At 36.6% G+C, this 25,963-nt stretch overlaps 1 protein-coding gene across 22 annotated transcripts in view; it reads right to left on the reverse strand.

Moving 5' to 3' along the window:
• Positions 1-25,963, reverse strand: part of NRXN1 (neurexin 1) — a 763,795-nt gene that overhangs the window by 677,474 nt on the left and 60,358 nt on the right. For 10 of the 22 annotated variants that reach the window (XM_086630277.1, XM_086630243.1, XM_086630227.1 and 7 more), the window contains 3 exons: positions 5,660-5,677; positions 966-995; positions 158-169 (listed from right to left, as the gene is read on the reverse strand). The exons of 4 other annotated variants lie outside the window; for them this stretch is intronic. In XM_086630277.1, the coding sequence (XP_086486403.1) occupies positions 158-169; positions 966-995; positions 5,660-5,677 (60 nt within the window). The remainder of the gene's footprint in view (positions 1-157; positions 170-965; positions 996-5,659; positions 5,678-25,963) is intronic. 8 more of the 22 variants (XM_086630253.1, XM_086630221.1, XM_086630211.1 and 5 more) reach the window with 4 other exon arrangements.

Below are 25,963 nucleotides of genomic sequence, written 5' to 3' on the forward strand. Positions count from 1 at the left end.
AAGATACTTCTCCTTACCTTGATATCCATGAAATATTTACTTTAAAAATATACCTACCTCATGTTATCAGTGCAAAAGATTTACATTTATTTGCATTACTTATACATACATTAAAGTATACTGATGGCATTAAAAAATAAAGAAAATCATGTAATACCTTTACTTTTACCTATGGATTTGGTGAAATGGTTCCATGAAGAAAGCATTTCCAGACAAAGAGAGAATAAAGAAGAGGAGAGAAACAACAGTAAGAGTCATGAGTATATGTAAATGCCATAGTATCTGAACATGAAGAGACAAAGTATAAGGTACGTGTCTGGAGACAAATGGAGATGCAATCAGTGTCATATTGGGTATTTGGTTTATTTCTTTCCAATCATGTACATGCAGAGAAACACAGAAGTAATCCATGCTTAGATAAGGAGGAGTGACACAAAAGTAACATGGACAATGGGCTGGGAGGAAAAAAATCACTGATTTCATTAGGTTGCAAAATTGTACTCTCAGCATTCCAGAAGCCAGGAGCAGGTGCTTTCCGCACATTTCCAATCAGCCATGCATTAATGTAAATGGACTCTTCAATGTGTACAATGTGACAAGCTGAGTATCTTCTTTCAGGAGCTATCTGAAGAGTGTTCTTGTACTTCGTTTATCTTTTATAGAATCACCCATAATTGTATTTTTTGATAAATACATGAAATTTTCTTAACCACCTTCTTATTTCTCTCACCGCTTTTCAGTTATTGTATTGCAAGAGGGGGAGTTGAGGAGGCAGGAAGGACAAAAGCTTACGGAGCAAACAGAAAAAAAAAAAAATAAGAAAAGATGTGACTAAAACCATGTGTTTATTTGCAGCCAAAGACAGCTTTCAAGCATTTGCCCATCGTTTGCAGTGATGGATTCAAAGCAGCTACAGAACAAGAAGAAACAATGAAAGCAGAGTGGAAAAGGAACAGAGCCCATACCTTGGTCGCCCATCATCAGGTGCGCCAGACCTTGAAGGGAAACAAGAGCACAGTCAGCAATAAACAAGGGAGCAGGGGAAGGTGGTGTCACAGTGACAAAAATGTTTTGTGACAGGCATCTGTTTCCTATGAGATGTCTGTATCACAGAGGGAAATCAAAGAGCATTTTTCAACCACTGGTTGGAATGCTTTGGGCTACGAGTAACAGAACTGCAATTCAAACACTGGGTGCTGTTTTATTGTGTATTTCTTCTGTGAAGTAGTTGGGAAGACAGAAAGTAATAAAATGCTTTCAAATCCAACCAATTCCTTTAATATTCCATCCGTCTTTGTTGTATTTTGATTCTATTGCTTTGAACACTTTGCTGAGAGGACTTCCTGTCCTCTACATGTGAAATGACGTTAAAAACCTGGAGAAGTGTAAACCTGAAAAATGGGCTGGGTCTGATCTTTTTCCCCTCATAAAAATGAGCATTTCAGGTAATTAAATAAAACTTCTTCGTCACACTTAAATGATAATGCAAGGGATGTCTCCTTATTTGTGTGAAACGTGACAGCAGAATGAATTTGTTCCAGAGAAGGCAAATTATCAGATATGCAATATAAAACACATAGCAATAAAGAAAATTTAAGTGACAGCTTCTGAAGCTACTTCATAAATCTGTGAGAAATAGATTTTGCTTTATATTTGTATTGTGAGATGAAATTCAATCATACCAGTACAGGTCTAGTGACTTTTCAAAACAGATATTCGTAATGATAAACACTCAACTAGAGCCAAATTTCATTACTCTTTAACCAAAAATATTCAGCTTGTTTAATTCACGATAATAAAAAGATACTTATATTCTCACTGAGAATAATGTGATGTAGAGAGAATATTTTTCACATTTTATGTCTGGTTTAAAATCAGGCTTATTCTTAGCTGTTTTAGGACCCATTTTAGAAGTTATTAATTGCTCACGTGTTAAATGTGTTCCTCTTCTTCAACAACTACAAAAAGCGATACATTATTTTCTTATTTGCAATTAATTAAAATTCATTCACACAAAGAAGGTGTGCAATAAAATATCCCGCTCTTTATTGGAAAGCAGACTTCCTAGAGAGTTCCTATGATTTCTAATTCACAAAGAAAATCAGGTGCACAAATGACTCATAGTACTTGGGGGGAGTTCAAAGAAAATAATCCTGACTGCAATCAGTCTTAAAGGATTCATATCTTATCAGTCCCAAATCTCAAGTGATGTTCCAAACAGACTAATGATTGTTTTGCTGAATTACTGCTTTTTAATGTCAGCCTTTCTAGATGCATAGTTACAATGAAGGGCCTGATGCGCCCGTCTCTTGCGCAACAGATTCTGCTTCCAAACACAGCACCCTGCAGCTGGTGGGATTACCTGGGGCTTACAGCAACGTAAATGAAAGCTGAGCCTCATCCTGAAGGGATGCCTACAAAGTCATTGCTTGGGAAACATCACACAGCTGTGCTGCAGTTCACAGCTTGGGAAAGAGAGCAGAAATGTTTCCACGTGAGGTCTTTCTCTGTAAGTGTGGCTGCAAGAAAGGCATGCTGAATACACAAAGTATCAGGATCCACAGTGAAGCTCCATTCTTTTAATACTGAATGTCCTTGCTTGGATCCCTTGCTGCATGGTCTTCTGGAAGCATTAGTTTCATCATGTCTTTCGGCTTTTAACTTTTTGTGTTGGCAACTATAGTAAGAAATCTCAGACTTTTGACTTGGCCTTAACTGCGTTCAGTAGAGGGAAAGTGAAACTAATAGAACATTCCGACACCTTTTTCCTTAATAAAATTGTGACTTTTCAGCAGCTACTTTATGTGAGCTCTTTCAGCTCTTGGAAGGTATGAAACAAATCACTGTCACGTCTCCCATGGGAATGCAAAGAAGGTAATCTCTTACTAGCTTGCATTTAAATATGATCTTTATGGCTATAAGGACCTGAACAAAAGGCCTAGCTTCAGGAGATTACCACTGCTTGGTAGCTACTATTTTTGCTAAAATGATACGTGAGGTTGGTCAGTTGTAAATCAATGATTCTTATATGTATGTTGGAAAAAACATAAATGGTAGAAGTGCCTCTTGAAAATATCATGGAAGCCACTTGAATTTTAAAAGTCACTTACAGTGCTGTTCAATGAAAAAAGGAAGTCAAGTGAATGTAAAAAAATACACCTCTCAAACCAAACATCTATCAATTAAAAAATTTAGTGCTAGTCCTCAAGACACAGTATTTTTACATTTTTTCTGAAGCAGTAAGGTTACTTGTACTTACTTGCTAAAAGAACATAATGATACTTACCTTATTTTATATTTTTGCAATCTAGGGATGAAGGCTATGGAGGAGTGAAGAATTACTATTACTGTACCTGTGCAATCCACGGAGTGGTTTAAAATGACATAGATAAATCTATCATGATAGCAACCACTGCTGGATTTTCAAAATAACAGTCTGCTTATAGTAGAGAATACACAATAGATAGTCATGGAAAGTTCTAGCCTTATCTAGCCATGTGTAGGCATACCATATATTGAAAATATTCATTTGTGCACCATTACTTCATAAGCAAAATGATAAAAGCCTTTTCTTTGTGAATTAGGAATTAAACATTTAGTAGGAATGCCTCATGTATGATCCACTCCATCTATATACTGAACTTGGCTCCGAGCAGAGAGTTAGGGGCACAGGATAGGATAGTGGAAGCAGAAATGAAGATAGGATATTTTCATAATTTGGTGTGTGAGTTCCATGCAGAGCATAGGCCAAACAAAATTTAAACATGGCAAACTTGCGGTGAACATGTTTTAGGACAATTTTAATAAAATGAATAAAATGTAGCCTTTTCATACCAGCAATATAAACAAAACTAACTCTGAATATTAAATCCTTCTGTTTTCTTATGTAGTCTAACTTACAGAGATGCTCAGATATCACAGAAATCAAAGATGAAAAATTATAGCTTGGTTTCCAAATCGTGCTTTGTATACACCATTCTGTGCTTCCATTCTGTACATATACATCTTCTGAAACTTTAATGTATGCATAAGTATCCAGACCTGTGTTAGAATAAATTTAAGGTTGCAGTTTTAAGAATTAGATTCAGGTAAAGTCTGGATTAACTGTTATCCAGGCTTTATCTTGTACTGCTGTGCATAGATAAATATGTGAAGTGAAATGAAATTCAACCTCCATATCTGGTTATACTGATCTTCATTCACATTTGAGACTCATGTTGACACCAGTAAGAGTTTTATGCACAGATCAAATATAAGATTAGGTACTTATTTCTAGGTTTATATGTTTTTCAGTTAGAATTCCTATCCCATTGTTTTTGAATGCATTTTTATTTCACAATGAAAAGGAAATTGTATTGATATGTATGTGCATGAATGCACATGATTAAGACATCAGAATTGTTTAAATTTTCTTTCTCCTACCAGTAACATATATTTTAATAAAATTGCACCACATTGTATATGTATTAAATCTGAGCACCTCTCTTTGCCCTTGAATACAGCAGCATAGAGAAATGCAGTACCGATACTTGCAGGCTTTTTCAAAAAATTGCCACTGAGCAGGCAGGCAGTGGCCTCCGGAGGCTTGAATCCTGAATGAACTCAGGCCCCGCAGTAGCTCCCTACAAGATACTGGGTCAGAGCTGTGCCAGGGCAGTCACTTTGCATACGAGTTAGCTCACAAAGTCCTTGATTTTAAAATAGTTTTAAAAGTACTGGAAAAAAAAAAAGTTATTGCGAAGTTTCGATAGATAAACTAGTATTTCAAATAGATTATCATTTATCCAGTATGCAAAGACAGCCCAGAGAGACTTTTAAAAGTGCTTATATATAAAAAAAGTACCTGCACCTTTTGGCTTATAAGCAAAAGACAGTATTGATTCCCAGCAATAACTGATCTATGAAGCATACTCTGTACTTTTAAAACTAATATATATGCACGCAACATATTTTACCAGCTAACAGACTTACTTACCAATATTCAGGCTAGATGGCATTGTGCTTTAGTTTCCACTGCCCTGTGCCATACTTTCATTAATGGGACTTAATTACATACCAACATTATTATTATAACCACATGCTTCTTCTTTCACAATGTCCAAAAGGCAGAGTGCATTAGGTTGAAAAGTTAAGACAGAAATTCTTTTTCCTAAGACTTTGTGCTGTAAAGGATATTACACTAAGCAACATCTGTAGCGTTAAAGAGAAAAGCGCTTTCCATTTTCCTAAGCCACTAAACGATACGTATTTAACATGCATTACATTCTCATGAGGAGGATTTATGCTCCACACTGATGAAACAAATAGTTTCTTGAAGTGTTTTTCATACAGAACAGGAGAAAAAATCAATCTTTCTGCAAAACTCCTGAATGATTTCGAAGAGTGGTATCAGTCATACGAGTATAAATCCCATTGTTTCAGTGGTGATATTCTGCAATTATACCAGCATGGCCAAGATTAAAATGGAGCTTTGCTTGTGTTCTGTATGGAAAAAGAAATCACACTTATTTAATAAACTTGTGTACCTTTATGGGTAAAAAAATGCAACTTACCGTACTGAATGATACGCATACTTTTATAACAGTAAGCAGAAGGGAAAAAAAACACTAAACAGAAGGGAAAAACAAGAGCTTAGGAAAATAAGGTAGAAAGCACCCACCTTCCACATAGTTGTCTTCTGTAAGCACATAACAGGGAAGGAGAGAAAAGGAAAACATTCATTAAGCAGCATGCAGACTGGAACTTGCCATTGCATGTCTTCATCATGCAAGGCATCAAACACAACATGCAAGTGCTCTATTGCTACAATCCAGAGGGAAAAACAAAGCACCAGGGAAGCAGTGTTTCCTCTATTTAGCAAAATATACGTGATATGAAATAAAACAATAGTTTCCAAAGTGCAAAAATTGTACAGGATTTACTGCAACTCTTTGTAAGTTCAATTATCACTAGTCATTAATCAGAGGATCTTCTTGTAAGATTTTTATAACGATATATTTTAAAGCCATCAGTCATTTGTGACAGGGATTCTAAGTTCATTCGCTTCTACTTTCCCATTCTGAATTTTCCTTAATGACCTGTATGAAGCAGTCAATTTTAAACAGATCGAACAAGGTAACTTAAATTCTGTAATATGCTGAGAAGATGTTACCACAGGTGGCGTGGCTGATTCTGCACTCATTACTGAGGTATTCACTTTGGTCACTGGGTCAGATCTCCAAATCCAGTGTGGAAAAACTGACACTTGAACCAGGGGGAAAAACTCAGAATTGTAGGATCACATCCCACAGCATTTGTCAGCACCAGAAACTTGCACATCTTCAAAAATCAATCAGTTCTCTGCCTGGTACAGCAATCTCAGCCATGGGTTCTGCCCCTGGATTAGATGAAAGGGCATTTTGCCTAAGTAAAGGCTGCTATCAACAAGCAATAATTTGGCCTTTTATCCCCAACCCAACATCAATATGGGGCATAGGAAAGAAGGTTCCCCCAAAGCCTACAAAGCGAGAGGGGACTAGGAACTGAGCCTCAGCTAATGAAGTGGACTGAATTTAAACTTAAGACAGGCTCAGTGCCCTAGTACTGATGCTAGTCTCTACAGTTCTCAGCTCCTCCACTACATAGGTGATTTTGAGGGCGTATGACTCTGCTGCCCATTATGGTTTTGACTCAGGAGAGGATAGGAGAGAGTATAAATATATCTCAGGGCAGAGAGAAAATGGGAAAAGGTAAAATAACAAAGGAAAACCAACACAGAATTCAAGGAGATGGACTGTGTGAAACCAACAAAGAAACAGGGAAGGGCGACAACACAGCAGTCCGACTGCTTGGGAGATCTCTTCCTGCAGTTCGTGCCGCCAACACCAACACTTCCTGGGGAGTGAGCACTCAGAAGCAATTGCAAATTGAAGCCCAGTTCTGTCATTACAGGTCATTTCTCATGGAGTCTTCCTATAGGAAAATACCTTTTCATGTGACCATTAGAAATGCGATCTAAACTAATTTGGATACATTGTCAACCAGGAGTCAATAATAATGAGCTACACAGAACCGGGCTCAATGATCTCTCTTAAGCATTGCAATTTCCTGCCAGAATGTGCCACTTTTCATAATGAAAAGGCTTCATATGCCACAAAACACTGAAAAATCTAATCATAAGTAGATAGTATTCCAATAAATAATTTGAAAAGTTTACTACTTCAAAAATGATAACTACTATAAATGGTGAATACTAAGGGTTGAAGTCTCTCCGTTTTTAATTGTAATACTCATAGGTCAGACCAGATAATGTTATTTGGTTTAAGATATTACAAATCACCTTTTCCATGCAAACACTCTAAATTTAGACTTTTAAGATCTCACTGCCAGAAATTTTAGTTTGTTATGAAAGTGCAAAGAGTACATACTCTTTCATGCATTTAGGAAAGTAAGAAGCTGAAAAGAAAAGAAAAAATGTGGAAAGCAGTATGCCTGTTGTGAGTAAATACCTGAAGATCAGCAAATCAAATAAAGTTCACTGAGAGAACGAAAAACATCCAATCTCACAAGATAAAGATATTATGTTCTATATGCAGTGTAAATTACTGTGTCATCTGGGCTATTAGAAACAGCTACTTATAGCTAAACTTTTCTGGAAGAGCCTTCTTCATTTAACTGCATATAGCAATTTCCTTTCTTTAAGCACAAAACTCTCCAAATTTAATGAAAAACAATTAGTTATTTCAATTATAGTACAACTTCAGGCTCCTTCATCTAGTCCTGGTTACCACAGTGTTGGTAGATTGCAATACTAATACTGCAATGAAATCTTTTTTTGTGGCCATATTTAGCTTAACAAGATTACTTAAAGCCAACACGTGAACTTGCTAAAAGGCCAGTGTGGTTGCTCATGATGTCAGAGTCAAAAGGAGAGTTCTGAAAATGACATCACAGGCAGCATCAGATGGTGGAACTCATCTGGTTACAAGGTTTAGCATATTTTGGTTTATATCATGGGCCTTATTCTTAGCAGTAATTTGTTTTTTTTTTCTGTCACCAGAAAGATTAACACCAGCTGAGCAGCTTCCCCTAAATGTCTGATTGATTAAACTTTTAAGTGATAGTAAATTAAACTGTAAACATTTTGAATTAAATAAAATTGAAAGTGCTGGATTCCTGCTTTGTGAATAAAACAGTGTATATAGCCAAACCCCTATACACTAGTAAACAGCAACAAAAAATTTATTCCTCCACATGTTTTTGTCATGGTAAGTTAAACCATCTTAAACAGTTTTGCAATCTAAGAAAAAAATTAGTTCAGCTTCTTTATGGTACTTTGCAAGGTTTTTATGTTAGATTAGCATTGAGCACTGTTATTTATTTAAGGTGTTTTTTTGTGATGGTTGATATTTTTCCATATCACTAAAACTTTGCTTGACTTTCCCGAGTCCCATTTTCTTGGCATGACCTATTCTTCTAAGCAAAGACTAAGAAGATTTTGCAGTTTGGAGGGAACAAATTTTTCCACATTTAAATCAGGATTAATTGCATTTATGTCATATGCTGTAAAATTTATATACCTGGAGGACAGTAGAGCCGTATTACACATTTCTGTCATTGCTGATGATTTAGCCACCCGTAGTCTGAATTTACCCACAATTACATCCATCCACCCTAGAGGAACTTATTGTCTACTGAGTAACTCTGATGGCATCAGCGGAACCAGAGGCTTTCTAGATCCAAAGTGCCATCTCCCAGCTGCTGTAGGCATTGACACAGAACAGCTCTTAGCCTTTTCTGCACCAGCTGATTGTACCAACAATTTTCACCAATGCACAGCTCAGGTATGAGACAAGGGGCTAAAAGGGATTGTCAACGCAATCCTAGCTAGCCTCCACTAGCAACTGGATGACTGACCAGACAGGTAGCTTCTCTTCAGCATTCTGACTTCTAGGAGATGTGAAAAGTCCTCTGTTTTCACACTGCACTGAGCTACTCACTTGAAGAAACAGACAAGTCTTCATCCACTGCAAATGCTTATTTCCCAGACTTTCCCCTACCCCCATCAAAAATGACAATAAATTGCACTGCTAATTTCTGTGTTTACAACCTAATTCCTTTGGCCAAATTCTGCTTGCCATGCTACTGGTGTAATGTTGACTGCACATACTGAGCCAAATATTCAGTTGATTTAAATCTGGCATTAAACGTTTGACATCAGCAGAAATACACAGGCTGTGAATCTGGCTTATTATCTTCAGATGAATTGTCTCAGGCATTCCCTACTGAGCGGAGAGCAGAATCTGCTCCATATTTTTTGCAGTAAAAGCCCAACCAATTCTAATTATTTTAGCATATTACCATGATTCAGTAATATAAAAACGGGAATATTTTTTTATAGGATATTTTTTAATTCAAGAATCATTTTAGTATTTGGTGATCCTTCAAGGAAATCTAGATTTTTTAAAAAAATAAGTGATGGTTTCTATGTTTTGTGGTTATTTCTGCTATTACATTCTTTTCTCTTCTCCTAGAATATTTACACCTTAGCCACACACAAAGCACAATATTCATCCTGACAATTATATAAGAACAGTATTTTCACGATAAACAGATGAAACAGTACATTAGTATTTTGAAGTGACAGAAATAGCATTCTAGAAATAACATAACAAGAAACAGCATATTAGAAGTGGCATTTAAATAGTTTTTTTTTCCCCTCATCAAAATCATAGTTCAAAATCACATTTGGCAACAATGAAGGGTATAATACACCACAGACATAGTTTATGAAATTTCATAAGATATTCAGTAGTACAAGTAGTGGGGAAGTAGCCTGAAATAAAGCTTATTTTTATGCAGGTGTCTTGTAATAAAAATGGCTAGAAATTTAAGATATGATATTTTAAGTTTGTTTTCCCAAAGAATAATGCACAGGTATACTTCTCTATAATTTATCTACTTAAAAATACTGCACTGGGAAATGTCATTTCAAGAGACAGCTTTTTTTAAGGGAGACTGCACCTACCAGTTTCTCAAATTGTTAGATAAATTATTTTATTTAATACATGGTTCAAAAGAAAATATTTGGAAAGAATATGAAAACATGAAATATGTTATAAAGTATGTTATTAAGCATGAACAGTTATAGTCTCGGTAACAATTAACTAAAGTAATACATTGAAAATCTGTGGCTATTAGCATTGGTCTTCTCAAGTGCTGTGCATCTGACAAATTCCAACAGGATTATTTGCATTTTTTTTGAAATGTACTTTTGAAAATGACTGTAAATATTGATGGTGATTACTGACTGTAATTATGAATGATTAGAAATGTATTATAAAGATATCTAGTACAGAACTGTGATTTTGTTGGAGCCTTCTGCTTGAATATTAAGTAAATAGGGAACCAGCATTTTCTACAGGTGGGCCTCGTGGAACAAAACTTGAGATTCATCAGCACAATGTGCAAATCCACCAGAATCTAGGGAAGAGGGCCCAGGAGTTCCTACATTTCCACATGGCCCCATTAGGTCTGAAGTCAATGTACAGCCTCTCCTAGACTCCACACAGCTTTGAGTGAAGCCATTCAGAGGACTTTCCAGTCCATTGGGTAGAAATATAATATAACAGGGACTCTATTGACTTTTTCGGTGGAAGGGAGAAATTTCAGAATAACAGGAGTTTTGTCCTGTTCTAGCTCCGTTTTCTATCTACATCTCTGTGAAGAGCTCTTCTTTTCTGGAATGCCATGTACAAGACTCAGGAGAAAGCTGCTCAGAAGCACAGATGACATGTCTTGACCAAAACCAAGGATTTGTGCCAAATGAGGATTGTTAGGGCACACATAGATGTTTCTGTCAGTTTTGTACAAGACAAAGCCATCAGCCCAAATTCAGTACACCTCTGCAAATTCTACTAACATCCATGAATTTACTCCAGGTGAGGCCACCTTTTCTAGACAGTGCTTTATATCCCAAGTGCATTGAGAATGAAATAATGACAAGATCATTTTAGTTAAGCTACTGTCGATGAGCTCCTAGTGTGAAGCAGCAAATAAGGGGGGGGGCAGTGCAAGTCTTGAAAGCACAGGCAAAGAAATAACAGACAGAAATAGAAAATGGCATTACTTTTTGTGGCATAACTAAAACCATTACTGTGTTTAGTTCCAGTGCTCATATATTTAAAAGGAAGTGAAAAACGAAAGTGCTTTCAGAAAAAAACTTTTCCTACAGTCATTCATGGCGTTAAAAACCTAAGAAAACTCAGCAACCATGTCTTACAATGAAAGCCCTAAAATGCTCAATCTATTGAATATATCAAAGAAGAGATTAAGAGGTGTCTTGAACCAAGTCTGCAACTATCAATGTCAGGGAGAGATTCTTGATATTCGGAAGTCCTTTCAACCAGACAAATGCTGGGATTGAGAGTCAGAAAAGGTCCAACTGAAAATAAGATGAAAATTTTCAATAAAGATAAATTAAGCACTGGGAATACTGGGAAATTCTTCCCTGAAGTCTTAAGACAGAGCCTTTGTATAACAGAAACTACATATCAAGCATTGCTTTTGGGCTGCATCGAGGAATCACTGGAAGAAATTCTGCCTTTTGCCATTTAGAAGGTCAGGTTAATATTTTCACAGCAGTATATTCTGGCCATAACTTGTACGAATCTATGAATCTGAAATTTTTGAATGAGAAGAGACACCAAGCATAAACAGCAGCATATACTTCGAGCAAATACTTTGACACTCTGTTAAACACAAAAATGTTCAAATAAATTGTTTTCTCAGAACCAATCTCTGCATCATTTGCACAAAGAGCTCACTGAGAAATGTTTCCCATGAAGAATTCAAATATAATGGGTGAAAAAAAATCATCCAGACAAATCATTACTATCGTTCCAATGGGAAAATAACCCCACCCCCGATTTGCTTCTACATCCTGTAATATTTTCTAATACCCTCTCCAGTTGTCTGCAGATGACAAACAGAATCAAAATCAAGACATAATTGAATCAGAACAATTTTTGGGGGTTGTTTGATTCCTATGCAGCTTTTTCACTTTTTTATCATTTATCATCACAAGTGTATCAAACACGAAATCATTCAACATTGCTTTAGTTTAATGCTATTAATTTATGCTTATTTCATTGTTACACATTTGTAGATATTGCACACCTGAATAGACTTGTGCTTTTTTGGAGCCACAGTAGTCAACAAATAAGCACATCTTTAATACTCATGTCTCCTTTTTCTCAACTACTTCTTAGTCCTGACATTTTGGGAAAGTTACTTGTCTTCTTCTTTTAGTAATTTTTACCATACTTCTAAATAAACTTGGACTGACTCAGGGGAGAGATCATGATGTAGATATAAAAATGACTGGTTTTTAATTATACTACAATCCCAAGAAATTTGACTTTGGCCTTATTTTGCCACCTTATTAAATTTAATTCTTTTTCTGCAAAATGGATCTGGCTAGTCTCAGATGCACTAAACTTCAGACCTGCTTGCAATTTGTCAATTCTTTAAAGGAATTTGCATCAGTAACTGGGACAAGTGTTCTTGCATCTGTGTCATGGCTGCAGTAACCACAACCAGGAATCAAAGGTGAAATCAAAGGCTTTTTAATAATTGAACTTCACAATATTAATAATAGAGATAATGAAAGGAGAAATAAGTCATTCACAAAGTGAAGGTGAGTCGAACCACGCTCCCTCCCCAGTGTTCTAATTTCCATGTAAAAGCAGAAAATGAAACACAGTGTAAATCTATGTATTTCACTCAGTCAACAGATATTGTTTAAGAACTGCTGCTCTTTTTCCATTTAGCCTCTGGAACTATTTCTCTGGACTGGAAACATTCAATTTCCATTGAAAATCTCTGAGATTTGTGCAATTTAATTTGATTTGTGCTTTTAGACATCCGCCTTGTAATCACTAGAGGTCTTATTTCCTATCATGGAGAATGGATGGACTAACTACAATTAAAGACTGCCTGTATACTATCTGCTTTACATGGCCTGTACATCTTGCCACAACTCCTCTTTTCTTCCTAGCACAATTATTATTCCTTTGGATTTTCTCCAATTAGCCCTGCTGGGCACATGGCATGAAAATATATTTTCAGGACATTCCTATCAAAATCTTTCATACAGAATTAACTAGTCTGGCTGGCAGACTAATGGCAAGAACAGATTATGTTCTATAAAAAGTGATGGAAGGTGACAAAGATATTTCTATTTCAAGAATATCTGTTTTGAAATTAATTTGAAAAATGCATAAAATCATTTATTTCAACAACTTATTTAAGAAACATTTGTGAAATGAGGAATAAAGATTTTTCAGAAATATTTGTGCTTGTTTTGGTGTGCATGAGAGTAGAAACTAGCCCAGTAAATCTGATTCCTTGTTGCACTGCGCTTTGTGTAGTTATTTATGTCTATACAAGAGGATGCAAAATCAGGCCCAGTTACTATCAGAAGAAATCAAATCCCTGTACAATCATCCTTTTGGCAAAACCGAAACGGGTCTGTTAGACCCATTAACACAATGGGATTAGCTGAGCTGACAGTGAGTAAAAATGCAGTGCAGTGGTTGAACAGCAGAAGTAATTTTCCAACTGGATGGCAGTTTTACACAGGTGATGATCCAGTGGATAACATGAGCAGGAGACTCAAAGAAGGAGAGGTCACGTTTTTTGTCCATGAGAAGGATATCGTTTTTAGGCAACGCTTCTTAAAACTTTTCTACTGGTTTTGTATCATATGGTGATCTGGCAGCTATCTAGACTTCCACAATCTCTACTATGTAAATATAATATTTCTCCCTTATAATACTGATTACATACGACTGCACGTTCTGCCCATCTGAGATTCACTCAGGCCCCGACTCTGTAGCTGGATATTTGTGCCTTCCCAGACTAGCACAACACCAAATTGTTCAGGAGGGCCAGTTGTGATAGGACAAGGGATAATGGTTTTAAAATAGAGGGAGGTAGATTCAGGTTGGATATTAGGAAAAAATTTTTTACCATGAGAATTGTAGAACACTGGAACAGGTTGCCCAGAGAGGTGGTGGATGCTCCATCCCTGGAGACGTTCAAGGCCCGGTTGGATGAGGCCCTGAGCAACCTGATCTAGTTGGAGATATCCCTGTTCCTTGCAGGGGGGTTGGACTAGATGGCCTTTGAAGGTCCCTTCCAGCCCTAACGATTCTATGATTCTATGATTCTATGAAATTTAACAGGACTGCATGCAAAACTAGACATATTTTTGTATTCGCACACTGTCTTTATATAAAAGTGAGGAATATTTGTGTGCTATCAGTGATGCTATAACTTTAACACATGCACGTGAAGACAATTTGGTACGAACTGCTCGTCAGAGTTAGCAGCTAAAAATGTCGAAGATGCATTGTACACAATTAAAAATATAGTAACAATATTAAAAATCACTTTGTTACATAGCTCTTTAGCTAGTCACCATAAAATTTTCTTGGCTACTACTGAGATTCATTTTGTGGATGTGAACTGAGCTGAACTTGCCTTTGGAAGCCTTTAGAATGATACAGAACAGATTTTTTGCTCATTTAAATGGGAAATTCCTCTGAAGTGAGTGAAGCTGTACTCTGGAAGTCAGCATGCTGTAACCGAGTGTTTAATTTGACATCAAATTAAAATTTAATCACAGCTATCTATGACCAGAATAAGATAACTTTATATTTTTTTAAAAAACTTAATTTTCTCCTTTACTAGTCTACAACCATTTCAATGCTAATGCTGAATATTATTTTGATTAATTAGTAGTTATAGATAATGACAATGAAACTAATTACAAGGAATTTTACAATTAAAAAAGCAACAATTCTTGACTTAAAATTTGGTCATCCTTACCTAAAGTAAGAATGATTCGTTTTTTATTTCCTCTATAGATTTTACAGGAACTGAACAATAATATTTTTTTTTGGTAGCCATGTGAATGCCTGCATTGAACTCCCATGTGCAATCAGGAAACAGATGCTTTAGAACAATTCTTGATTTTCATGAATCACTTTGACATGAATTGGTTAAACAGTTATTTTCTTGGCAAAGAATATATATCGTAACTTTTATAAGGCTACTAAATGATGTAAAAAACTTGCAGGCACTAGTTTAGAATAGGTGAAGAAGGTGGATCCTGATGAAACAATGCATCTGACGTGCTTTTGCAAAACCCTAATTGTATGTATATTATGGCTAGCTACATCAATTTTTCATCTATGACTGTTCTAATCTCAGAACTGCACAACTGAAATTTCTAGTGGTAGTAGATGTTTCAAGACAGTCACATTTTGGAAACATCTATAAAATGAACACAAACCAAGTTAGAGTTAGTTCTTCTCTTCCTAACAGTTTAATCAATATCACAGAATCACAGAACAGTTGGGGTAGATAAGACCTCTGGAGGTCATCTGGTCCAATTTTCCTGCTCAAGCAAGGCCACTTAGAACTGACTGCCCAGGACCGTGTCCAGATGATTTTTGAATACCTCCAACATTGCAGACTCCACAGCATCTCTGGGCAAGCTGTGCCAGTGCTCGGTCACCTTTACTGTAAAAAAGTGTTTCCTGATGTTCAGAGAGCACCTGCTGTGTTTCAGTTTGTGCCCACTGCCTCTGGTCCTGTCACTGGGAACCACTGAAACGAGGCTGGCTCCATCCTCTATGCACCCTCCCTTCAAGTATTTATATATACTAACATGAATCACCCTGAGCCTTCTCTTTTCCAGGCTAAACAGTCCCAGCTCTCTCAGCTGGGACTCTCACAGGTGAGTCCTTTTATCATCTTTGTGGCCCTTGGTTGGACTCTCTCCAATATGTCCATATTTCTCTTGCACTGAGGAGCCTAGAACTGGACACAATACTCTAGGTGTGACCCCACCAGTGCTGATAGAGGGGAGGTATCACCTCCTTCGACCTGCTGGCAATGCTTTGCCTAACGCAGCCCAGGATACCATTAGACTCCTTTGCCCCAAGGGCATATTGTTGGCTTATGGTCAACTTGAGGTCTCTCAGGACCCTTAGATTCTTTTCTGCAAAGCTGCTTTCCAGCTGGGTGTCCCCCAGCAAATATGAGTGCATGGGGTTGTTCTTCCCCAGGTGCAGGACTTTGCACTTCTCCTTGTCGCACTTCATAAGGTTCCTGTCAGCCCATTTCTCCAGCCTGCCAAGGTCCCTCTGCATGGCAGCATGACCTTCTGGTGTATCAGTAACTCCTCCCAGTTTGAGAGTTCTCCTTATTTGATGGTATGCTGTGCCCCATCATCTTGATCATTAATGAAGATGTTAAAGACGATCAGACCCAGTATGGATCCCTGGGGTACACAGCTAGTCACTGGCCTCCAAGTAGACTTTGTGCCACTGATGCTCTGAGCCTGGTCATTCAGACAGTTTACAAGCCACCTCACTATCTGCTCATCCAGTCCATACATCAGCAGCTTCTCTATAAGGATCTTATGGGAGACAGTGTAAAGGCCTTACTGAAGTCCAGGTAGACAATATTCAGTGCTCTGGTCTCATCTACCAGGTGAGTCAATTCATCATAGAAGTTTATGATGTTGATCAAGCATGACTTACCCTCAGTGAAGCCATGCTGACTACTCCTGATGATTTTCTCGTCCTTAATGTGCCTGGCAATGGTTTCCAGGATTAGCTGACCCATCATGTTTCCAGGGATTGCAGTGAATCTGATAGGCCTGTGGTTCCTTGGTTCTCCTTCTTGTCCTTCTTGAAGATGAAGGTCACATCTGTGTTCTTCCAATCTTTGGGTACTTCTCCCAGCTGCCATGTTTGATCAAAGACTATCGAATGTGACCTTGCAATGACATGTGACAGCTCCCTCAGCATTTGTGGGTGCATCCCATCAAACCCCATGGACTTAGACATTTCCAGTTCCCTTAAGTATTTCCTGACCTGATCCTCTTCCACCAAGGGTACATCTTCCTTGCTCCAGTCTTTCCCTTTCATCTCTGGGACCTGGAATTCCTGAAGGTTGGTCTTGCTAGTAAAGGTTGAGACAAAGACGGCATTCAGTATCTCAGCCTTTTCCATATCCTGTGTGACCAGATCCCTCATCTTGTTGACAACGGGTCCACATTTTCACCAGTCCTTCTTTTGTCAGTAATGTACTTATAGTAGCCCTTCTTGTTGTCTTTGACATCCCTGGATAGATTAAATTCCATATGGACTTTGGCTTTCCTAACTTCATTCCTGGATGCTCAGACAATATTTCTGTATTCCTCTTAGGCTACCTGTCCTTGCTTCCACCCTTTGTATGCTTCCTTTCTGTGTTTAGGTCTGGCTAGCAGCTCTTAGTTGATGCACACGGGCCTCCTGGCATTTTTGCCCGACTTCATATTTGTTGAGATGGAACTCTCTTGTGCTTGGAGAAGGTGATCCATAAATATTAACCACCTTTCTTGGGTTGTCTTCTCTCCAGGGCGTTATCCCATGGGACTCTTCTGAGCAGATCTTTGAAGAAGTCCAAGTCAGCTCTCTTGAAGGCAGGTGTTGTGAGCTTGCTTCTCACCCTCCTCTATGCCCTCAGGATCCTGAACTCCATCATGGTCACTGCAGCCAAGGCTGCCTTGATCTTCACATCCTCAATGAGACCCTCCTTGTTGGCGTATGAGGTCCAACAGAGTACCCCTCCTTGTTGGCTCTGCTATCATTTGGAGGAGGAAGTTATCATCAGTGCATTCCAGGAGCCTCCTAGATTACTTATATGCTGCTATGTTGTCCATCCAGCAGACATCAGGGTGGTTGAAGTACCCCATGAGGACCAGGGCCTGCAAATGTGAAGCTCCTCCTATCTGACTGTAAAAAAGACTCATCTACTTCTTCTTCCTGATCAGGTGGACTATAGCAGACACTCACTATAATGTCACCTTTGACAGTTCTTGAAGTCTTCCTTATTACCTCTGTTTCTTTCTGAAAGAAATTATGTGGATATATATTCTGATGCTAACCTTTACTTATTTTACATGTTTTTCTAAACCCACATTACCTCCAGTATAGGCTATGTGAATATTATTTTTTGTGTAGTTATGCTGTGATGTAATTCATCTATCATAATACATGAGCACAGTAGCATGTTGCTGATGAAAAACTGGTAAAGCATCTTTTGCATTGTAGAGCTGGCAAACTGGTTAGAATGACAAAGATGTTGGCATCAAGAAAAATCAACATAGGATTCTTTAGTGAAGAACCACTTCTGGACTAAAACTTTATCGGAAGAAATTAAAATAATACCTCACAAAAAGTTGTCTTTATAGTGTATTGCCCTGTAGTACATATTAAGGGAACAGTAGGGAATATTGTAATGACCTTTCATGGGACAGAGACAAATAGAAGTTCAGAAAGAAATTAATGAGAACATCTAAATGTAGAGCTATAGGGGAAAATATCTGAGGAGACATAAATATTATTGGTTGGGTAATATGAAAAAATATTTCTATTAAAATATGTTCTGAATGTAATTCTTAGATAGCATTCTTTTGAGGTTACATCTCAAGCATGATATAAAATGGCATTTCTTACATTATTAAAACAAAATTGTAATAACAAGTAGACCAAGCAAACTGTCCTACAGGGGAAATCCTTCTCTGTAAGGTAAATCCCAGTGAACAACAGAAATCTTGTTTGATTGTTGGCCCATTATTAAAATGAGCATACAAATCACCTGCTTCCTAGTTTTTATTCATGAAGAGGAGGAATAATTCTGAGGTTCTCAAAGTGGAAAAACTCCTACATCTAAACCATAATTAAAATTTCTCCCTGGCAGAGTATTTATGCCATTAGGCAATTTACAGAATTATAATCATGAAAGCAGAGATCCTGTATCATATAACCTATGTACTTAATCAAGTTAACAAAACTCCCAAACAAACCACAAACATTTCTTGCATATTTTTTTAAATCACATTTTCTGAATAAAAAAATAGCCTGAGCAACTAACCATCTACTAAGAGAGAAACTCATATTTGAATTAGGGAGAACTATTATGAGTACATATTGTATACATAGACTACATAAGCATATGCACATTCATTCATCTAACAATAACACATTACGTGATGTAAAATGTGTACAAATGCAATGAATACAGCCAACATAGTGAACAATAAACGATGTGCTATGGTCCAACTATCAATATATACAGTAACCAAACCAGAAGCAATCTTCACACATAAGAAAAAAATTTTACTTTACTAACACAAAACTGCTCCAAAATGTCATCTCCTGCCAAGGGACAGAAACAGATAACACTGAACTTCAGGAAAAAGGCTCCTTACAATTCACCAAAACAAAGACTAATGCATATGAAGATGGTTATGAACTTGAAAAGAGCAGTATTGATTAATAAGATTTTGAATTTATGTTCTTTTGTTTAAAGAAAATATTTCAAGGAACTGCTGTTCTATAGTTACAGTTTGTTTCAAAACAAAATTATAAGAACTGTACAAAAGCCACTAAAATCATAACTCAAATTATTTACATTTGCAAAGCCTCTTTATATAGCAAGTTAAAAAGTGCTTGATCCTTTTTTTTCATTCTGCTTTTTACAGCTTATAGCGAATACCTCCTTGCTTTAAGAAATGTACGCTTATTCCAAAAGTATTGGTTATGAAGAACATCTAATGCTCGTAAATCATTTGCTTTTTAGAAAAACAAAAGAATTCATAGCACATTTCCCAAAATATACTTGTAACGCATGTAGAATAGTCACCTCATTTAATTCCATTAAAACAAACCAACTCTCCCCAAAAAGCCTTTTGTCTCCATAAGAAATTTAGAATATCAAGGCCTCAAGTGTTTTTATCTCTTTGAATGCATCTCTTAATATTCAATATTAACAACTATCATTTTTTATCCAGTCTGCATTATTTAGTGAGTTATCACCATTTTCTGTAGTGTGCCAAATTTTTAAAATACACCACCTTCTGGTTAGGGCATTGGCACAACCTTTAAACAACTCTGCTGCTGATTACTCTCTTGCCTTTTGTACCAATGATATCTGCATGCACTTAAAAGACATGTAAAAGATGTATCCGAACAAATACTACAATCAAATTACATAAAAAGAACATGCCCTTTATGTCATATCCTGCATTACACACTTTTCCTCTCTTCAGTAACAAGCAGCCTGATGAGAAGTGTAAAATTTAAGCAATCAAAACAAGTAAAGTTCTAGTAAAAAATAAGGGGAATAGAAAAACTGGGCAGGAATAGTTCTTAGAACATAGAATAGGATCTTCTTTAGAACCCATTCAGATGGATAGAAATCTTTTCAGTAATTTATACGCCTTGGATAAGACTCGGATTGCTCCTTGATTTTCATAGTTTATCTACTGTGCTGCTACTTGGCATCTGCAACTCCCATTGAGATCTCATGGTGAATCACTGGAACACAATGAGTTCATGAGTACTCTCTTTCTTCCAGGGAAGCATTTCTAATCAATAGCTTTTAGTGTAATGGAAGTTACCACAATGCTTTCAAGATCCGGCGTAATGTTGTAGTTAAAATGAGCTTAGTGCCATCTCTAGTGTACAGTTATTGCTTCACCAAGCTGCATATTATACATTAGGTCTAGTCTGCTTGTCCAAACGAGTGTTTTAAAAGATGAAATAAAAGCAACACAGAAAATATTGATACTATCAAAGGGAAATAAAATAATCTTGATATGCTCTATTTGTGAATGCCCACATTCTCACGTATTTAGATATTATTTGTGATAGTAAAACTATTAAAATAGGTCAAATAAATTTTTCATCTAAATGGATTTGACTGAGTATGCAATGGGAAAGTGCAGATTCTGATGGAAGATACGGTTATGTAAATCTCTACTGAGACAAGGGAGCTACTTCAAATATATGTGGACTGGTGTAAGTCCCTTATAACACAAGTTCAAATCTCTGGTTAAAACCCTCCATAAACACATTTTAGATTGCAATCCTTCTCTTAGAATTGCATCATTGTATTACATACACTTTGGACCATGTTTATAAAAAAGATCTCATTCATTGGGCCATTGTTTTCTCGTTTGTCAAAATATTGTGAAAAATATCTACAGTCACAAACATTAAAGAACACAAGACAAATCCAGTGAAGAGTGGAGTATAGGTCTAATTTGTGTAGAAATAACACATGCCTTCTAAGTCCCAGGTTCTCCAGAAACTGAAGAACAGGGTTCACACATGCTGGAAAAAAATAGTGGTGGGTAAAAAGGAAAACTGAAGTTCACCATGTAGTACTAAGAGCAGTTACGTTTCTCTTTCAGAGAATTTGAATCTTATTTCATAAGATAAAAGTCCCACTGGAAATTTCAGGTTGATAGGAATTTTGTGACTGGATTACAAGATCGAGACCAAAAGGCTGAGGTTTTGCACAGAGAGCTTAGTCATCTCTGTGCAAATGACACACATTTTGGTATCATTTACACATAAAAGTGATCCCACTCACTTATGTAAATTGGATATTCTCTTCTGGAATTCAGTAGTTTTCTTGGCAAATATGAGAACTAGCTGTAAATAGACGAAGTAGAAGAAGTAGAAGAAGAAGGAGACAAAGACGAAGACGAAGACGAAGCAGGAGGAGGAGGAGGAGGAGGAGGAGAAGGAAAACAACCACAACAGCAATGGAAAAAGAATTAAAAAAAAAAAGAGGAAAAGAAGGAGAAAAAGAACAGCAATTTATTTTGGGAAAACGGAGTGCATAAGAATTAATGTAACTTAATCAGCACAATGCTATGGATCTCACCGACCTTGGGAAGTTTTCCGGGAGTCATTCCTCCCACAAATATTTTCTGAACAATTATAAAGCATCTGAGATACTTTCTCTTTCCCCTCCAGAAGCAGTGACTCCTTTTTCTTTCTATATCGATTTTTCTTTAACAAATATATTTACAGGAGCCATTTAAAGGAAACAGTACAGTTGTTTCAGATATAGTCCTGTATATCTCTTTGAGTATATCTCATGGTCATGTGAAAGAAACTATATCAACGGGGTTTTTTTGGTTTTTTTTTAAGATCTGCTATTAAAAAATGAGTTGTAATTCCAGGCTCAGGCAGAAAAAAAAACTGGATAATTGCCTTTTTTCTCCTTCAAAGAATAGTCTAAATAGATTCAGTGCAAACTATGGATCAATTGCGATTATCTGTATTATTTGTAGTCTTTGCTCATTGTGCTTCTAGCGCGATGCATGGAGAATTATTGATACCTATAAGAGAAAGCTGCAGGTCAGTTTACCAGTCAGAGTCAGACTAGTTAAGCTTGATATCCAGGGAAAAAAAGGACACCCATTCATCAGTGTGAAGTAGTACCTCATATGCAATTGTTCAGAAAGCACTTCGCTGGTTTGGAAAACACAGTGTTAATTTATAGAGAGTCTTACCAACAATAATACCGCAAACGAAGTAATTCCGAGGCAATATATTTTCTGCAGCCTGCTCTGCCATAACACATACACTGTAATAAGTGTGTATTATTGACCTCAGTCTTTAGCAGAATCTCCCACTGACTTAAGGAGATGTTCATGAGAATCAAGACTGATATAAGATCAGTGTCTTAGACAAGTAAACATCTTTTCACTAAGAAAATAGTAAAATCATATGCCAGTATCAACAAATACCGTCACTGGTATATGTTAGTTTGTGAATAAAATATTACAGGGCTAATTTAATAGCAATTTGAAGGAGAGGAAAAATATTTTTGAAGAAACTGAACAACTGAAATGGATGAACTGTACAGGACACGTTACCTTGCTGATCAGTACCCTCTCTAGAAGAGATAATGTGAATATGAACTTACATATAACATGCCATTACATTCATTGTGCTACAAAGAGGATTGAAAAGATTTTGAGGGCTGCTACATTCCTGTACAGGGATATAAAATACACTTCATTAGACTCTGAAACTCTAGCACACTCATAATCATACTTATGTATGACAAAAAACCCACCATATAGCTCTCAAAAAAACATGCAGGAGTTACACAGTACCTTGAAAATCAGATTTCGAGAAAGCATTTTCAACCCTTAAAACATGAGCACCACTCCTCACAAAAAATAATCACATTGCTATGATGTTATGAAAAAGATGGAAATGACAGGTCACAAGACTATTAGTAAACAAATATCAAGAGAAAATATGGGTCTTGATCTCTACAGGCAGCTACAGATATACCATGACTCTAATGTGGAGTTCACTGCATAATTATAGTCAGTAAATAATGCAGAGTGTTAAAACAAAACATTTAATCTTGTTATAAGTCTATACTTTTACAATTGAACTTACTACTTTGTTTTTGGAAAAAAAGCTCTCTTAAATGAGTTCTTCCTAGGTTTAATTTTTGTTTATTCTGCTTATACTCACTTTTTTAATTTTTGAAGCTTGATCACTAAAAATGACTCTCCCTTTTCAGCTGATTCTGTATACTCCGGGTTTGAACACTTGAGTTTGTATCTTTGCAGGCAGAAACCTTTTTAGTTCACTGATGAAGTCTCCAAACTTTGTTAAGCAATAAAACCTCTTTGTGATTCTATACTGCCTTTCACGGAAGGACTTCAGTGGCTTACACATACAAATGCCTCCATGAAGCAGACAGAAAATTTGGTAGTAAATGTTTCCATGCAAGCACACGTAGCACTCAAGACTAAGTGTGAGGGTCATTCAATTCAAGTGAATGTGTGCATGTAGGGCTTCTTCCACTCGTAGCTGAGCTGAAGAAAACACAATAGGGGAATTTTAATTTGACTCAGGAAAAATAAATAATAAAAGCCAAGATGGAAGATTTTACTAGGCTTAGGCATACAAAATATTGTCTACAGGTAAGTGATGTCTAGACTTAAACTTTCACAAAAGACCAGGCAGGAATCATATGAGCCATGTGGTATTTCATTCAAACAGAAGAATTGTTTAAATTGTGTATAACGCTGCTTCTCTAGACCAGAATGTCTGTGAAAATTGTTGTAATCTTTTAGATGGTGGATTTAATTCTAAAACTCTATTTTATTATGTAGAAAAAATATGCAGTGCTGAATGTGATGAGAATTTGTGAACTTCTTATTTTATTCAGCTAGGAAACTAAGGAGGGAAAGTGCCCATGGAATTAGTTTATTGTCTTAAACGGTTGCTTATGCCAAGAATCCTGGGTGTTTTCCTCAGTTTAGAATACTATTTTAGCAATAGTACTATTTAGACTACTATTTCTGCAATTTTTAGCATTACAAAAAGCAATTCTGCTGCTATCAATAAGGGGTCAAGAAAAGGATCAGAATCTTCTGCACCCCAGATATATGTAGTTATTTTTAGGAAATGCCTCCCAAGTACCAATTTAATTTAATGCAGACTTTCCCTTTTCCCCTTTGGTTTTATGTCTCCTGTAGAAAGAATTTTAGATTTAATATGAAGGACAAAATGGCAAACAGAAGAAAATAAAGAAGACTTACTTTTTTTCCACCAAGAGGAAAGTTAAAAAATCTCTTCTTATCAAGCGTAATAGAGAAGAAATGTTGTTATATATGCAGAAAAACTTTCTCAGGAGAGAAATAAAGAAGAGAAATATTCAGTTCAGTTGGGTCCAAACTAAAGGGTCTTCAAAAAGCAACCAGAACAACAAAAGCACCACATATTATTCATTGCAATAACATCACGTGTCAAAACATCAAGCCGCTTCAGGAAAGAGGTAAATACAAACAATTTGCTTAAACTTCCTCATCTACTTCTTTATCTCACTATAGGATCTAAAAAGCAGAGACAGGAGAAGCAACAAAGTTTCACCAAAGCATTCTGCTGTTTCAGACTTCATTCTGTCATGTCTTGGGCTACTCATGACCCTGTAAGGACCAAACCAACCAAAGTGAAATACAGTTTGTGTTGTGGGATTCTTTCCCTATTTTCTAACCATTACAGAAAACCAGTGCCACAGCTCCACTTTTTCTACTGCCACCATCCCTTGACTTGTTCCTTCCTTCCTTCCTTCCACTTCCTGTGGTTTTTCAAAGTAGAAACCAGTAGAATTTCCCCACAATCTGACTACTGGGAGTAAGGAAGAGAAAAAAAAATACATCATTATTCCTATCATGAAGGCAAAAATATTTTATATTAAAAGTCAAAGAATCAGATACTGAATTATTACAGCTACTAGCACATTTTGTCTTTGGCATTTACTGCATTGGAAGATGTAATTCTGTGGCCACCAGCTGTTAGGCGGGATATTTTACTCTGTTCCAGGGATGTATCAATGTAATTAATTGTGATATAAACCAGAACCACCCAGTATATTTTTCTGCCTTAGTGTAGAATAAACTATGTCTATGTCAATGCTGATAATATTTATGTAATGTCTTCCCATCCCCCACTCCCATTACAGCTATTTCAGTGTTTCACTGTTATTATTATTGGAAAGTTCTTCCTAATGTTTAAACTTCTCATTAATTGCTGCCATTTTTAACCCCATTGCAGACTATTTCCTTCCTTTTTATACCATTCCTTTATGAACTCGATCTTTGCCATCAGATCCTCCTTTAGTCATTTCTCCTGTAAGGTACATAACCTCCAGTCTTTTGGTTCTTATTTGATAGGTCTACTTTGCTGGTGAAATTTAGTGCTCAAAATTGGATGCAGAATTCCAGCCTGGAATGCAGTACTGAGCAGCATTGGGTAATTACTTAATCGTGTCTTACCAGTTTTATTTCCACTTACAAGAGATAAAATGTTCTTAGATCTTTTTACAGCTTCATGGCTTTGTTGACCTCTGTTCAGAATGTGATACATGCAGACTCACAGATTCTTTTCCAAAGAAACAGTATTTCACCAGTTTTTTCTACAGCATATTTTTGCCGTCCATAATTCCTTCCTACGCCTAGCACCTTCTGCTTGTTTCCACAGAGTTTTAGCATATCTTTTGGTCCTTTTCTCTAATTGGTCAAACAGATTTTGAATTC

Source organism: Tauraco erythrolophus, chromosome 2 (genome assembly GCF_009769465.1).
Source record: "Tauraco erythrolophus isolate bTauEry1 chromosome 2, bTauEry1.pri, whole genome shotgun sequence".
NCBI classification, from domain to species: Eukaryota; Metazoa; Chordata; class Aves; order Musophagiformes; family Musophagidae; genus Tauraco; species Tauraco erythrolophus.